Source organism: Anarhichas minor, unplaced genomic scaffold (assembly GCF_050575085.1).
Source record: "Anarhichas minor isolate MPS153535 unplaced genomic scaffold, ASM5057508v1 ptg000062l, whole genome shotgun sequence".
Classification (NCBI taxonomy): Eukaryota; Metazoa; Chordata; class Actinopteri; order Perciformes; family Anarhichadidae; genus Anarhichas; species Anarhichas minor.
Window position 1 is genome coordinate 6,240,604 of NW_027466508.1, and position 16,885 is coordinate 6,257,488.

The 16,885-nt window shown below is 40.2% G+C and overlaps 1 protein-coding gene across 1 annotated transcript; it reads right to left on the reverse strand.

Annotated features, from left to right (window-relative positions):
- Positions 1-1,168: 1,168 nt before the first annotated feature.
- Positions 1,169-15,812, reverse strand: LOC142933492 (ATP-binding cassette sub-family C member 12-like). Its single transcript, XM_076077607.1, has 30 exons — positions 15,744-15,812; positions 15,358-15,509; positions 15,084-15,230; positions 14,683-14,830; positions 14,147-14,383; positions 12,989-13,162; positions 12,549-12,696; positions 11,942-12,090; positions 11,694-11,801; positions 10,983-11,207; positions 10,825-10,896; positions 10,470-10,594; positions 10,275-10,347; positions 9,446-9,649; positions 9,034-9,168; positions 8,661-8,757; positions 8,112-8,162; positions 7,750-7,842; positions 7,534-7,637; positions 6,769-6,951; positions 6,211-6,437; positions 5,904-6,041; positions 5,602-5,791; positions 5,408-5,497; positions 4,381-4,570; positions 3,768-3,927; positions 3,567-3,645; positions 2,867-2,980; positions 1,337-1,501; positions 1,169-1,261 (listed from the first exon to the last, which is right to left on the reverse strand). Exons 1-30 carry the CDS (start codon positions 15,810-15,812, stop codon positions 1,169-1,171), a joined length of 4,140 nt encoding a protein of 1,379 aa, XP_075933722.1.
- Positions 15,813-16,885: the final 1,073 nt, after the last annotated feature.

Sequence of the window (16,885 nt, forward strand, 5' to 3'; positions counted from 1 at the left end):
GTTAATTGAATTATTTAGGATTTATCAATGAATATAAATGTTTTAAATTTGAGCATTTGTCAAGTCAGAAAATTACTTGTACGACTTTGCCTAGGCACTTCAGAATATTAATGGAAACCCTGCATTATATGCAAGGGGCATGGCGTCCTTTTTGCTTATTTGTTTCTTGCAAATAAGTCACAAAGTGAAACTCTGTATTGTGTTTGAGTTTTAGTGTGTTTGTTTGACTCTGTCTCCCCCCACAAGGTGCTAGCAGAGTGAAGGCTGTCCTTCCATGTCCTCAGCAGTACAGAAACAGGGAATTTGATTCAATCCCAGTTTTGATGTGTTTTACGATGCAGAGAACACACCTGCCTGCAACAAGGATTACACACAACTGTAAAAGACAGAAGAGGAAGTGCCTTGAAACCAATTTGAAGCTATTTTACACAAGTATTCTTCAACATTCTCCCTATACAATAAGAAACAGGCTTACTTGTGAAATGATTTCAAGTGAGGCATCCTTTTGAATTTTCATGTGTAAAGATTATATATCTTCATCTGTATATTGTGCATCCTCATCATTTATATCGTGAGTGGTTTGCGTGAGAGAGTGGAGAAATATAGGGATTGTAAAAGCAGGCTGAGGACGGGCCTCGCCATTAAAACATAGTAACCGCAGATGAAAGAAATGTCATGCCTGAACTGCATCTCACAGAAAAGATAACAGTTCCTCATAAGACACTGCTTAGATTTTGATGCCCATGTGTGTGAGAAATTATTTTAAAATGCTTTATTAAAAATTGCATAGTCCATATTCATCCAGCAGATTGAAACTTCACACAAAAGCTTTACAAAGTGGCAGTGAAAAAAGTCAAAGAAAATGAATGAATAATGTTTTAAAAATACATTTAAATCCGCTCCTAAAAAAATCCTATGAAAAACATTGTCCATGCATTTCCTTCAGCAGACAGTGGAGATAATTACATCCATATTTACACAGTGTGTAAGGTGAAAAACAAAAATCGTCTCTTTCTCCATGAATGTTGGACCCCTTCTCTGCTGCTCAGTCAAACCGGATAAAACCAGACTGGTCCAGATTACAATATGACAGGACTGATGAATGTGGAAATGAATATTATTATGTTACAGTTTTTAGTGTGTAGTGGTGCCACAGGGCCTCTGTGGTTCAGGTGTTCACAGTGTTAGCAGCTGCGAGGAGTGAGGAGAACAGAGAGTCTGGTCTTTGCTTCAGCACATCTGGATGGTCAAACTCAGCCACCTGTCGGACAAATCACTTACTGTTAGTCTAGGATTAGAAGCACATAAACTTTATCCTTTTTTTAATCTCTCAAACCTTTCCGTTGTCCATGACCAGAATACGATCTGCATGCATCACAGTGTTGATACGATGGGCGATGGTGAGCATGGTGCAGTCCTGAAAGGCTTCTTTGATGGTGGTCTGGATCAAGGCGTCTGTCTCTGCATCGATGGATGCTGTTGCCTCATCCAAAATAATGATCTGTTGGAGCAGGGGAAGGACCCAAACGCAGTCACAGATGAGGCAACGGGAACAATTCAATGATTTTATTGAAATGGCTTTCAGAGTCCAAATAAAGCAGGTGGTCTGGCAGACAGGTACACCATGCAACAAGGAAGGAAAGACGAAACGGCAACCAATAATGAGAAGACAGGACTATTGGTACATCTTAAGTGTCTCATTTGTCTTTTCCTCACTCCGCGATCCTCGCTTCAACCGAGGAGCGAGGACGAGCAGCCTTCACGGAAGTGTTTTAAGGGCCGACACGCCCCCTTATTGTATATCAGTTATTTGATTGGATGCTTCAACCGATCGGACTGATCTGATATTTCTTAACGTTACTGACATTTCATAGCCGAGTGAAATCACAGATTAAACTCAAGTCATATATTTGATTTGGTTAATTTTTCACATATGTTAATTGTAGGTCTGAACAACAAAAGCACCACAAACAACTTTCTTCAATTTTTAGAAAGATTTGTCTTTTTATGATCCGTTATTTCCCTCAATAACTTTTATGATGGATACAATTAAAGTCAGAGAGAGCAGGAGAGACCTTCTGTCAGCAAGAAAAACTTTTTACATCTTTTGTTTTTATTTCATTCGGTTGTGTAAGGCTGATATTACTGATTGTCAGGTTTAATAAGTTACATGCCATATTTTAATTTCCCCGAAACATTTGGCCTAATAAATTCTTTCCAGCGTTCAAGAGACACCATAATCATATTTTGGGTTATTTGATAATCGCTTCAAGATCAGAATATCAATGAATACAGACGCAAATAATGAATAAATATACAAATGCATTCTGCCTGTAGAAAACGATCCTGCGCTTATAAGCAGGACACAGAACACAGAAAATACAGAATGCGGTGATGTAAACAGGCAACAGGCTACAGAGAGGAAACACTGCTGCTCTGGCAGTTATGATAGCTGTGTGTCTTAATTATGCCTCTCGTCCAAGAGGGTTGTTGGAGTTTGATTTATCATAATAGCACCATCAACTATATCCATTTGTTTCAAATGTTTAAATGTTTGAAACTCACATATGTGACATCTGCATATTGAGAACTAGTGTGAATATAGTGTGGTCTGAATAGGTCAACATACATAAAAAAAAAAATTAAAAAAAACATAGGTTTGCCTTAGTACAGTGATCCTGTGTGCAGACACAAACTCCATCAGAAGTCTTTACAGCTGTTAAAGCCCACTGACAGCTGATCAGATAATCAGGACGAAACCATGACAGATATGTGGCAGTAGTAATCCAGTGGCTGTTCAATGGCTGAAAAGTTGGGAAGTGTGTAAATAGAAAGAAATCAGAATAACAGAAATTCATGTACAAACCTTGGAGTTGCGTAGTAGTGCTCTAGCCATACATATGAGTTGTCTCTCTCCTACAGAGAAGTTCTCTCCATTCTCCAGCACTGTTGCCTGTAGTTTCCCCTCCAGTCTGGAGATCTAAGGAAACAAAACAATACTCATAGAACCACTTATATGTCTGCTACTACCACCTCTAAGAGTAACCTATACTGACTATGATCAAATCATAATATAAAAACCCCAAGTTTGTAAAATAGTCAAAGCTACCAACTAAAAATTGGTACTTACACATTACTGCATCGGCAATAATAATCTAATGATTTCATTGTGTAACACTCACAGGGTGCATTTTCCTACTGTGTACTTTTACTTCAATACATTAAGTACACAAAGCTCATGACACTTCAGTACTTAAACTCAAGATCTTACATACAGTGACTTTACTTGTGAGCATTTTAACAGTGTGGTATTGCTACTTTTACTTAAGTAAAGAATTGAATACTTCTTCCACCAATGCTACGGTTCATAATATATTTGAAAATAAGGGTTCAATAACATCAATACACCACTAAGACAGCTACTATCTGGTCAGATAACATTTCACTTCAAGATATGTGAAAAGAAATCGCTGCACGCTAGCTAAAAAGATTTCGTCTGGATAACTGATTCCACTCTCTAATGAAACTGTTAATGTACTGTGCTTCATATTGTCCAGCGAACATACCGAGTCCTTCATGTAGGTCTTCTCCAGCGCCGCCCAGATCTCCTCATCATTGAAGTTATTGAAGGGGTCTAAGTTGTACCTGGAGGAAAGGACATGCACCATCAGAGTTGGCGAGCCAGTGACTAACCCACCACAGTGGGAGCAGTGTGTACCTGTGTGTAAACATAAAGCTCTATGGAGTTAGGGGTTAGCTTAGGTTACCTGACTGTTCCAATGAATAGCACAGGATCCTGGGGAATGATAGACAATTTGCTGCGCAGATCCTGCAGACCAATGGCCGTAATGTCCACGCCATCTATCAGGATGGTCCCTGATGCTGGCTCCACCAGCCTGAACAAAGCCACGCCTAGAGAGGACTTCCCTACAGAAATAAAGGACAACAGTAACCCTAATGGTTTACAGAGGCAGGTCCCCTTAGCACCCTACAGCCATGTCTCTACAAGTCAACACTCTAATCCAAGTAAGTTCTTTCATTTACACATCTAAATCAAAAGGTCCTGTTAAACTGGGCGATCAACATTTGCATTGCAGAAGATATATTATGATCAATATAGACTATAGGTTTTGTGATTTATTGTAATGCATATATGTTGCTTATTATACGATATGACGTATTGAAATAAGTAAAATTGTGTGCGTATTTAGGACTGTTCAAGATTCAACTCTGATAATTAGTGATAGTTTCCTTCAATCAATCAAATAATTTGAATATGTCTGAGTCATCTTGACATTTTCTGATTTGCCCATTTTCACTAAACTCAACCTGCATGAAAAACAAAGTTATGAGTAAAAACTGCTGGAGTCAAGGTCTTACCAGAGCCTGTCCTTCCCACAATGCCCAGCTTCTCTCCAGCTCGGATGAAGAAATCGAGTCCGTTCAGGACAATGGGTGTATTTTCTCGGTACCTCATCTTATAGTCCTGGAAGGTGATGGTTCCGCTCTTCGGCCAATCCTCTGGGACTTGGGCCTCCTTTATTTGCCTGGGGGCCTCAGACGTACAACCCTGTACACAATAAAGAACTACTTTGAGGGAGAGGAAAGGAAGTGTGTCAGAAAAATGTACTTCATAGAAGAGAAACTATTAGCTTTAGAAACTGTTGTCCTTGAGTAGTTTAATGGACAGTTTCAAGAAGACTAGTAAAAGATGGATGGATTGTTGGTAGTTGTCACGCAGCCTGTGTATACAGCAGTGGTGGGCCGTCAGGGCCAGCAAGGCCTTCTCTGCTGGCCTAAACAGAATCACAAAGTTATAGCTATTTTATAATTTTTCTTAAATACACGTACACGTAATACATGTATTATAATTCATAAAAATATTTTTTCCATTATCTTATTTTCTCATTGCACAGCTACTGTGTTCCTCAGTTGCTCTACTTCCAGTGCAGCTTGTTTTAAGTAGAGCTTTTATCCAATCAGATTTCACCTCTGTGTCTCTAGGTAGGAACAGAGACCCAGGCCTGCAGACTCACAAGTGCATCCCTTTGCAGTTTAAGTGAATGGGGACAATATTGTTGATTGTCATAGTCTTCAACCAATCAGATCTTTAGTTTGACATGTTGGGCGTATTCTTTGACGTGCCAGAGCCTGCTAGCTGGCCTACAAGTACGTCATCATTACGTGCAGCTCAGTTTTCAGGTGCAGCTCTGCAGTGAGGTCACACAGCCCTACGTGAGCGCAGAAAACATTATATTTCCAACAATTTAAGCTGTGGCGCCATCATGAGTTTATTAGGAGATGTTTCAGCTGCAGGGCAGCAGTGAAGGCCCAGGTATAAAATGCACGGCCCGTCACTGGTATGTGTATCATTATTTTTCAGAGGCAGAGATGTTGAGAGTCTGACCGTGATGTATTCCTGAAGCCGCTCCACCGAGTTGAATCTAGCCTCCACCTCCGTCGCCTGCCTCACTGTATACTGAAGCATGCCTGTCAGCTGGACAACACATCAACATCTTTAAATACACATGTTGCAGTTGCTCTCAATCTATCTTTACAAAAATAAACCAAAGGTTCATTAATTTTCTGTTCCAAATTCACCTGTATGGTGTAGGACAAGGCCAAGCCTTTCAAAGACGGACTGATGAAGTCATTACTGCTGAGCACAACGAACAGAGACACCAACAAGATCATGGTTGAAGCCATGGAGTCCAGGCAGAAGGAGAGCCAACGTGTTCCAGAGTGAAACAATAAATAATGGTTGGAGTTGATGTCATTCAGTGACTTGAACCTACAACGTGATAAAGAACATGCAGGTTTGTGAACATACATACTGTACCGCCTCAACCCAATGATCCGTAACAGCATTTACGATGCAGACCAGAGGAAGTTTGCTATCTTACAGTCTTATGTGTCTGTCTCTTATGTTGTAGGCATGGATGGTGCTGAGGCCCTGCAGGGTAGAGGTGGTGAGAGAGATGCAGGGAGAACGGCTGACGTTCTCCATCCTCTTCATCTGACGGATACTCCTCTGGAAGATACTGCAGATGAATCACAACTGATATATTTAGTTTGCCTTTAAAGAACTCTTGTACTGCACCTGCTTTTAAGACGTGCAACAATTTAAATGATTGTGAATTGCTACGATCCTATTTTCCAAAAGTACCCATACAAATAATTTTTTCCATGTTTAAACTGGTATCAACTCACAAGAGAATGAGGCCGAACAAAGCTCCAATGAAAACCACAGCTGCCAGCATCGGGGGGAAGACTGCCGAGATGGTGATGATGGTGAAGGTGACCAGCAGAGTAAACTGCAAGAAAGTGTCCATGTGGATGGGAAGCACCGCGTCCACCTCCTCTTGATCTTTGGAGAAGCGGTTGAGAATGCGTCCTGTTGGCGTCGTGTCAAAGAAACTCATGGGACTGGAGAAGATCTGAGAAAGGAAAACAAAAAAAACATCATAAACGTATATTTATAGGGAGTAGTTAATTTGAGGGTGATGAGGGGGGGTGGCATTCCCTTTGTTCATAAAATGACCAAAATGCATCCCCATTGTTAAGCTCCCATCCCTCCTCTCCATCCCCTAGTAGCAGAGTGAGGGCGGGGCCAGAGGGGTTGTTTAATTGAATATGTTAGTCTAGTCTGTCTCACTAATTGATCCGACTGAGGTTTTGGGCAAGTTCGGGCAAGAATCCATGGCCCAGACGATGGTTATGAAATATCCAATATCCATTCTGCTCTCTGGATCGTGAATCCAACAGTACCTTCTTGAACATGGTGTCGTGGAGGTTGGTGGCCGCATTCAAGGTCACCCAAGTTAAGGAGAAGCATTTGATGACGGCAAGTGTCACCATGACGACCACCATCACGCCATAAATAAGTTGGTAGAAGCGCAGGTGAGGGTTTTGTGAGACGTCTCCTTGGTTTGAGGTTGTGTTATTGGATGACTTAAAAAAACAGAAAATATATGATGTTAGTGGAAACCAGGTCCAGAGAGACAATTTATCAACGCAACATATGTTTTTGAATATTTTTCATACTATTGTGAATACAATCGTCAACAATTGGCGCAGACTTGTGGAAATAACACATATTTAGCACAGTTTACTACAGTTATACAGTTAAGTTCTATCTGTTCAATATAAGCACACCACCTCTATCGCTGTCAATATAGACAAAACCAGTTTGGTTCAGCCGTAAACACAGACAGTGAAGTTATGTGAGGTAAAAGAATTTGCAGAGCACATGCAGCAATACCAACATCTGTGCACATCTGACCAACTATGTGAAAAAAGTGTGTGGCTGTTGGATTGTTGGTTTTGGAAAAGGTAAAACAGACTCTTTGAAGAGACCTATTCACAACCCTCAGACTTTCCATAAAACATGCCCATTGGAGCATGAAATAATCTTTATTGTTTCCAGCTGTGGGAAGTCACACACTTACTGAAAACACATTCAAATGAAACCAGGGGTGTGTGTATGTATGTATGTATGTATGTATGTATGAGAGAGAGCGATATGGTTCTCACCCCGTCACCCTGCCCCAGCCAGAAGCTGAGCCACCAGTTGCTGAAGGCTGTGGATCCAATCATCAGGACCAAGTTCAGGATGGTGAGGAAGCTTACTGTGTAGCCTGCAGCACAGTCACGTCAAACATCATCAACCAGGTTGTCCATGTGTGAATTGTGTATTATTGCATATATCACGACAATGCATTTGTGTGTGTGTGTTGTCAGTGTTCAAACCTCCAGCTGCCTTGCAGTATTGCTGGTAGACTCTCCAAGAGACGGCACCTTCTGTGGTGGACTCCTGACTGACCAGCTGATCATCGACAGGTGCTTAAGAGGGAGAAAAGAGAAAACCATTGTAGAAAGGGGAGAGATGTGATGATTGTTGAAATATGGGAATAAATGGGGAAAAACAAGAACGATCTTGAGAGAGAAGCTGTGCCAGCCCTTCTGGCCACTTAACGCACACGTCCTTTGTCTTTAACGTTCCCACATTAAAATGGAACCAAATGAGTCCGACATCCTTGCAGAGACTGGATGTGTTAGATCTGAACTTCACTGACATCAGAGTTATTATTTAATACGTTTTCCAGACTCACATCTTTGGTTAGTTGTCATTCCATCGTCCATTTCAACCGACATGTCAAATGCTGAAAGAGAACACAGATGTGGAAGGGAGATATCAATAAAATAAAATATCTGTCATCTTGCTGTAGACCGTAATAAGGACACACATGCCCAAATAAAACAATGATAAGAGTATATTAACAGTCAGGATTGTAGATTTGTTGCCCTGTCTTCTATTGTTTTACAAAGCTTTTACAAAGTCCATTGCTACCTCGATGGACAGCTGACTACCTTTTACCTCCTTGTTATGTATTGACACGAATGGCACTTTAGTCCAAAAAGAATTGTGCCAAAAGTAAAGCAGGATTGTATAGAATACCCCCCTGACTGCTGATGCTCTCTAAATTGCTTTCAGGCAATAATGTGCGACACTTCCAGTGTGTCTTTGTACTAAACTCTATAATCTCCAGCCTTGTTTTCGTTAAAATTTTACTTATTAAGTGATGAATTGCGGCATCTAAAATGATCCCATATCAACTATTTTAGATGAAAAAAACAAACATGTTTTTTTGATTCCATACCTGGGTTCACTAACCCAATGTCGGTGCTTTCTCTAAGCTCAATGTCCCTCAGCTGGGCAGCGTCTTGGGGAGACATTTCCTCCTCCTCATTCGGAGTCTGAATGACAAAGCAAAAACGCAGTGATACTGCTGAGTCTGGACAAGTTGACGACAACTCACTTTCACCCTAAAGTAAATGATGAATTGTTAACTTGTGACCTAGTACAAGACATGTTTCTGCCTCCTATAAACCTCTGACACATTCGGTTTAATGTTTTTAAGCTAAAGACCAATAAAGAACCGGTGTAAGGTTTCGCAGCTATTAAAACAGAGATAAGACACATAAGAAAGCTATAGTACATTAGAGTTTCGTACTGTAGATTTATTTTTTTACCTCTGGCTGTTCCATGTGGTAGTTGCTGATGAGCTGAGCATAGCGTGCATTGGCTTTCATTAGGTCCTGGTGGTTTCCAGCCTCCTGCACCTCACCATCATCCAAAAGCATAATGTCATCACAGAACTCCAGATACTGACAGACACAAGTGAGGACAACCATGTCAACAAACCATCCCAGCACTGTGGCCCGAGTTCTACCTAACGTAGTCTAAACAGCACGTGTTTACATATATGACACTTGGCAGACGCTCTTATCTTGTGGTTTATAGTGACGCTCACAATTCACAATAAAAAAAACAACTAATTTTTTATGTGTTTTAAACAAGTATGTACATTTTATTGAGAGATGTAATTCTTAATATCAAGCTATTTAGGATTCACTATCTGCTAAAGAATAAAGCTGTGTTTACCTGGAGCTGGTGTGTAATCAGTATGATGGATTTTCCATGGAGCTCTTTCTTAATGCATTCCTCAAAGATGTGTTTCCCCACATGGGCATCTACAGCAGATAGTGGATCGTCAAAGAGGAAGATGTCCTGATTGGAGTAGACAGCTCTGGCCAGACTGATCCTCTGCTTCTGCCCCCCTGACAGATTCAGCCCTCGCTCTCCGATCTGCCAACAAAACAGCAGAAAGCTGATAAGATCACTGACAACACGTCATGATATGGTACATCACAAAATCTGCTTTTCCCTTTTACTAACTTACAATATAGAAGAAATAAAACTTAAGATCACAGTTTAAGATTAAGTCAGAAACATCCGTCAGACTTGGAACTGATCCCAAATTGTGTCGCAAATTTGGATATGCCAAACTCAAACCTAAATAAATAGGTTTAGTATTCAACTTGTAATTATTTAGTTCAACTAAATAATTATGATCATAATTATGATGATTGTTCCTGTCTCACTGAACATCTAGTTTAATTTTCAGTTTCATGAATGAATTGCAATAGTAGACAGTGAAAAATAACATTTGACAGAGTTTGTAGTAATTTTTTGGGAAATTCAATGCTGTACAAAACAATTGTTAAAGAAAGAAAAGCAAACTGGATTATTGATTGTACCAACTAATGTTTACCTTATTCCATCTTTTGTTAATGCAAATGTCCGCAAGGGGTTTCCTACCCCTCTTCAGAGGGTGTTGGTGTTAAAAGTTCCACTCAGCTTGAAATAAATCATTCAAAAGCAAAACAAACATTCAGCTCGGGGAGTTTTGAGTACAGCAGAAGGCCCTCACCTCAGTTTGATCACCATATGGGAGGATATCCAGGTCAGCTCTGAGACTGCAGACATCCACAACTCTGTTGTATCTGTGGAGGAAGACAATCAGTTACCTTAATGTCAAGAGACAGCGGCGTATAGTGTATTCAACTGAGCCATTTTAAAGATAAGATTTGAATATTTAATTCAGTTAACTTAAATGATTATATACTTTGACTGGTCAAGAGGTTCCCCCATCAGGATGTTTTCTTGAACAGTCCCATGAAATATCCAGGCCTGCTGGGAAACGTAGGCAAACGTCCCATCAGCTGTGAGGGAGCCCTGCTGAAGGTGCATCTAAAATATAAAAGTGAGCAGACCACCATGAGGAAACCTGTTCGTTACATGGCATCAGTTAGATCTGGTTTATCGAAATGTAAATAAGGAGAATCATTTTTACATAACTGTGTAACAGAGTGGTAATAAAATGGTAAAAATCAACAGCCGATAGAAATGTCAAACTATCAGGAACTTGCAGGGATTGTAAAAGAGAATAAAGAACAAATAAGACAAAAGGAGGAGCCAACCTGTTCCAAAATGCTGGAAATCAGTGACGTCTTTCCACTCCCCACGTTTCCACAGATTCCAAGCAGGTTGCCCTTCAGGAGATAACACAGAGAGTTTGGGTTTAACCTTTAACCCTCTCTAGATCACCTTATTTATTCTCACCAGTCGTAAAACACACCTTAAGCAGTGTGAAAGAGATGTTTCTCAGGGCTGGCAAGGTTTCAGACTTCCCATTCTGGCACGTCTCCTCCACTTTAACCGCATTAACTGAGATGATGGGTAGAGAGTCTGGCTGGTTGGCTGGTTTGTTCCAGGAAAGTGTCGCATTTTTCATCACTATGGCTGAATCACTGTCTTTTCTCTGGATCAGGTAGGGCTCTGGATTCTGGATCAGCAATATTTTCTGAAATAGCCAAACATTGCATTTATAAGCTTTTTTTTAACTGTAAAAATTAGATTTTAAGTGTGAACTTCTTCCACAACAGCAACAGACACAATGAAAGCTGACAATGAAGTTGTAGCAAAGAAGATAGCTCCAATAACAATGAAAATGGAAAAACAATGACGTAACAATGCAAATTTTCATATTTTAGAGATTAAAGGCAAGTGTGAAGTTTGCACTGCAGGTTGGTGTGCATGTTAAAACTCCATACAAGCTGTTAATGTTTGAAATGAATAAAGATAAAATAAAAACTATATCATGTTAGTCTGCAGATTATGAGCTTTGGTGTGGGAGGCCATATTTACAAATCATTATCTGTCATCACTAGAAGGCACAACCCTGCAGTTGGTATGGCTGGATGACATCACAGCAAGATGACTTTACGTAAGATCAGAGTAATAATGAATACTGTTGCCAGCTGAGCAGGACAAAAAGAGAGGAGTTTACCCTCAGTCGTTTTAGTGAAACAGCAGCCTCAGCCAGGGTCTTCACAGACAGGGGCATAATAGACATGCAGAACCTCAAGGAGTTGAAGATGGCGATGGTGGTGAAGGCCTGTTCATAAAAAAACAATGACGCTCACACTATATAACACTGACATTTATTTTCAGTACAGTATCAACCATATAAATCACACAGTGGGCATGATGGCAATGGTTGTTGTACTGTATCTGCTGCACTGCTGCAGTACTCACATCAGTTGTGTTGAGCTTCAAGCTCAACGAAGTGTGTACAATGAAGGTGAGAATGGTGGCCAGGGTGGGGATGATGCTGACGATGCTAGTATTGGCGTTCTGGACGTAACTGACCTTCTGCAGTTCTTTCTTCTCATTTTTCCGGAAGCCTAAGAGAGACAGCATCACATGTTTGGGGAATAATTTCAGTTGTTTTTAAACTTTACTTCTACTTATATTAGCTGACACCAAAAGGTGGAGGCAAGGGCATATGGGAGTTCAATCCTAGATTCCTGTTCTGTATATATAAGCAGCTTGTTCTATATCAGTTGAAGGTGGAGAGTATGTGGCAGCCTCATTTACAGCCTCTGGTGCCTCTGGCAGCATGGCTATGTGATTTTTTTTTAATCAAAAACTAATACAAAACAAGATCCAGATTGCTGTAAAAGGTGCACATAATTTCCCTTGAACTTTGCCGTTTTGCTCCATGGAAAGTAGCACACGCGACCTTCAAGATTGGGTTTGTGTTCATACAAAAGGACTGTATAAATGATTAACATGATATTTGATATTCAAGAACGGTTAAAAACATGTTTGACTGGACGACAAAGTCTGTCTAACTTCATACCTGTGATCTTCTTTTCAAAGGAATCTTCCCAGGCGTACATCTTGATGAGCTTGATACTGTTGAGAATCTCATTCATTGTGCGAACACGGCTGGCGTTTATCAGTACAGTATTCAATCTGAATGTTTGAAGTAGTTTGCCAAAGCCATACTGAAAGCAGAAAAAATATTAATCTTTGTGTCAATTGTAAACAAGCCACAAAAGAGCAAATACAGATACGTTAGTGTTGTCCACGTTGATGGCTGAATTAGTTAGAAAGTTTTAAATATTCGCCAACGACTAGATAATAAAAATGCATTTTTGTTTATAACCTTTGATTATTGCAGTACCTTTTTTTAGCTCCGATTGTGATGTGGCTCGATTAAATCTGAATCCATTTATTTTACACTGCTCATGAAAATATGTCTTATTAATAACTTTGTGCGGTTTCCAACATACAGACCTGTACTGGGATGAAGATGAGGTAGGTGCAGACTCCAGTCAGTGCGGTGTAGCCCAGAATGTAGCAGGCATAGACAATACACACAATAAAGAGCATTGGGATGGGCACCATAAAGCTCCCAAACAATACTGCCTCGAATAATGTGTGGCCATCGTTGGTCAAAACACCAATCATCTGGATGGGAGAGAAGGGGAGAGACTGTAATCTACATTTGCTTGAACTAATGGTGAGAACTGTAAAACTATTGTAGAAAAGTATGAAAGCATAAAAGTACAACTATTACAACATATAACCTGTTTTATTTCATGATAGAAACTGCATAACGCCTTATATAAAATATACACTCAGGGTATGTACCCTGCAAGATGATTGGTCAAACAATTGTTGAGTTAGGTATATTAATGTGGTGAGGCAGGACCCCTGGAAGTTCATTGGTCAATATCTTGAAAGCTTTACAATATATCAACAAGGTTTTGATCATTTTGTTTAGCTTGGTCCAATATTGATTCACAGAAAATTTGGTAGCAATCAGATCTACATTAAGGAGGAGATGACAAAAATGTATGTTTCAAAAATTCCAAATGGAGAAAAATGTCATGGGCGAACTTATATGGTCAGAGTGTGCCCCATTTCAAGTCAATCTGACTTGATGGCGAAAGTTCGCAGCCTTCCCAAAATAGTTTTTTTTGTGTGTTGGCACATTACAGCTCCACCATGTGGCCGAAGTCAGATTTCTTGCAAAGCACATTCACATCCAGTTATTGGGCCAAGTTTCTATTTCTTGCTATTTCCAGCTCACAGGGAATCCCTTTGGAGCTAGAACCCTAAAAATGCAATAATATCAACTAAAATGTCAGATGACAAGCAAGAAATATATATATATATATAAATAATCAAGAAGGGCATTATGCAGTTGTCCCCTATAACACCAACTAGATGTGCACTTGATGCATGTCCACATTAAAAAAATAAAAAAAAAAAACCTCTTTGACCTGGACTGACCCCAGCTTACATGTTAAACTCCACAAATCTAAAACAGACATGAGGTATATTGAAAATATATTTTCTTTCGACTTTCTACAGTTCACCAAGAGTAAGATCTCTCAAAGAGATTTTGGTGTATGAGATCGCTTTCCTAGAGAAATGCAGGAACCCTACCTCTCCCATTGAAATGCCGCTGTGCACCCGCAGAGAGATGACTTTCTGAAAGGCCACTGAATAGAAGGCTCCCTTCAGTCTGACTGCAGTGCGCAGGTTCAACGCCCACAACAAGGATATCAGGAAGGCTTTGGAGAACTCAGTGGCGAACAAAGCGAAGGACAGACCAACACCGTAGGATATTGTGGACTTCTCTGGGTCCTCATTATAGTTCAAGATCTCATAGACCAGAACAGCCTGAGAGGACAGAGAAGTTTGTAACACACAAAAGAGCAGTAAATATTAAACAACCTTTACATTTGTGTCATAACACCTTTGTGATGTCACCCATAAAGCCTTTAATTGCATTTCTTGACCATTTTTCTGTATAATGAGAAGTTCTACTTTTCATAATTTAAGTAAATGTAGATTATTATATCTGGTATTTGAACTAAGTAAAGTTTTGAATGCAGTCATTTTACTTGTAGTGGAGTATTCTACAGTGGTATACTTGCACTTTTACTTGTCTGAAAAAATGTCTGAATACTTCTAATTACCGGGCCCAGAAATGCTGCCACCATGGCAAGGACACCAACAGTGACGGAGAGAATCAGCCTGGTTCTTTGAAAGCGAAGGATTACACGGACCAGAGAGGCCTTCTCCAGGCCCACCTTTGCCACCTCTTCCTCCCAAAGTCTGAGGAGTCTGTGCACAACACACAATATTCACCATATTAAATTATGAATCAAGTAAAACAGTGACACACACACACACACACACGTTACCTCTTATTTATAATTTCCTAGCATTGTCCTGAGTAATTTACAGATACGAATATCAGGCTTGTAATGTCTATGAACATCTGTAAATATCTATAAATATACTGTCCTGTATTTCATTGCATCAAATGACAGTAGAGAAATGTGGGGGAGCCCATGAATCAACAAGAGTGTCAAACCTTTCTCCGCTGGTGTCGGCTACATCCAAAGGAGACAGGTTGAGAGAGCTCATGTCCAGCTTATTCTTGAACAAGGCCCACATCATGGGGGTCATCCAGATAAAGGTTGCAAAGGACAGGAAACCTGCATTGTCCAGAGGGTGAGACCTAGACATGGAAACATCACCCGATATGCAATCGGGGCCAGTACAGTATCTGTCTGCTAACATGTCACCTTACATTTATTTATCAAATGAAATATAACAGCATCAAAACAAGACAAATGACAACTGACTGAGATGAGGACCAGCGGAAGGGTTTGAGGGTCTGAAGGCTCTGGCTGTATTTTCCAAACAGGGTAGGGTAGGATTTTTCTCTGTTGTCCAAATCAGTAGGTTCTGAACTGGAGGCCACAGATCCAGTTCTCCGTTGGAAAATATCTTCCTGCTAAAGAGTCATAAACACAAAGAGACACAGTGATAGAATCAGACAGAAAGAGTAAGAGACAGATGGTGAGGAGAAGGAGCGGCAGAGACGGAGCCTTTTGTCAATATTCCAACTAAAGTATTCTCAAAAAGTGGATTAAGCAAATTTGCATCAAAAACAGGATGTAGGAGAAACAATAGAAGAGGAAATTATCTCAGGCAGTGAAAGCCACATGTAAAGAGGCCGGGAGCGTACCGTTTGTTCCAATCCTATAAAAGTGACTTCTCGACTGTCGTTCCTTTCCATTGAAAAGTGTTCCATCATTTTGTCCTGTACCGTGGGAAAGAAACATGCAGCGTCACTATTGTACTTGCCAACAAGACATTTTAAGTACAAACATTGCTTGAAGCCTACTAACCAAATACTTTTAACAGCATCAATATGGAGGGCATAACCATTTCTCATTCTGCTGTCTAACAGTCTAACGCAGTGGCGGGCCGTCAGGGCCAGCAAAGCCTTACCTGCTGGCCTAGATAGAATCACAAAGTTATAGCTATTCTATAATTTTATTATTTTTCATAAATACACTACATGTATTCTAAATATTTGTCCCCATTAGTTTATTATCTCACTGCAGCGCTGCTGTGCTGGAAGCAGCGCTGCTTCCAACACAGCTTGTATGAAGTAGAGCTTTTATCCAATCAGATTTCGACCCTATGCTCGCTAGGTAAACAAAATCTGCCCAGAGGCCTTCAAACTTACAAGTGGATCCCTTTGCAGTTTAAGTAAATGGGGACGATATTGTTGATTGTCATAGTCTTCAACCAATCAGATTTTTAGTTTGACATGTTGAGCGTATTCTTTGACATAGAAGAGCCTTCTAGCTGGCCTAGCAGAGTACGTCAGCATTAACGTGCGGCTGGATTGGTCAGTGGGCTAGCCTGACATGTTGGGCGGTGACAATCCCAATATCTGCTGCCTCTGTCGAGCGGACATTTTCAGCCCTCAAATGCATTAAAACGTATTCAAGAAATACAACTGGGGAGACTCGACTGTCATCACTGGCGTCCATGAATCGAGAAGGACCTCTTGCTGGAACTGAACCGCACCAATGTACTGTACAACCGTATCATTGAACTCTTTGTTAACAAAGAGAGGATGGACTTTACTCATTTCAGCTAGATGCTTCATGTATTATAACTGATGACAAGTCACAAGGCATTACAACTGTGACCAAAATACTTTACTTGGTCAAATATCAAAAATGTACCCACATTGCAAGAAAGGTTATAAAGTCCAATTAAAAGCAAAAAGTAAGATTGTAATGATTTCGATAAGGCTCAGGCAGAGGCATGCAGAATGTCAAACTTGTAAATATACATTTGTATAAATTGTAT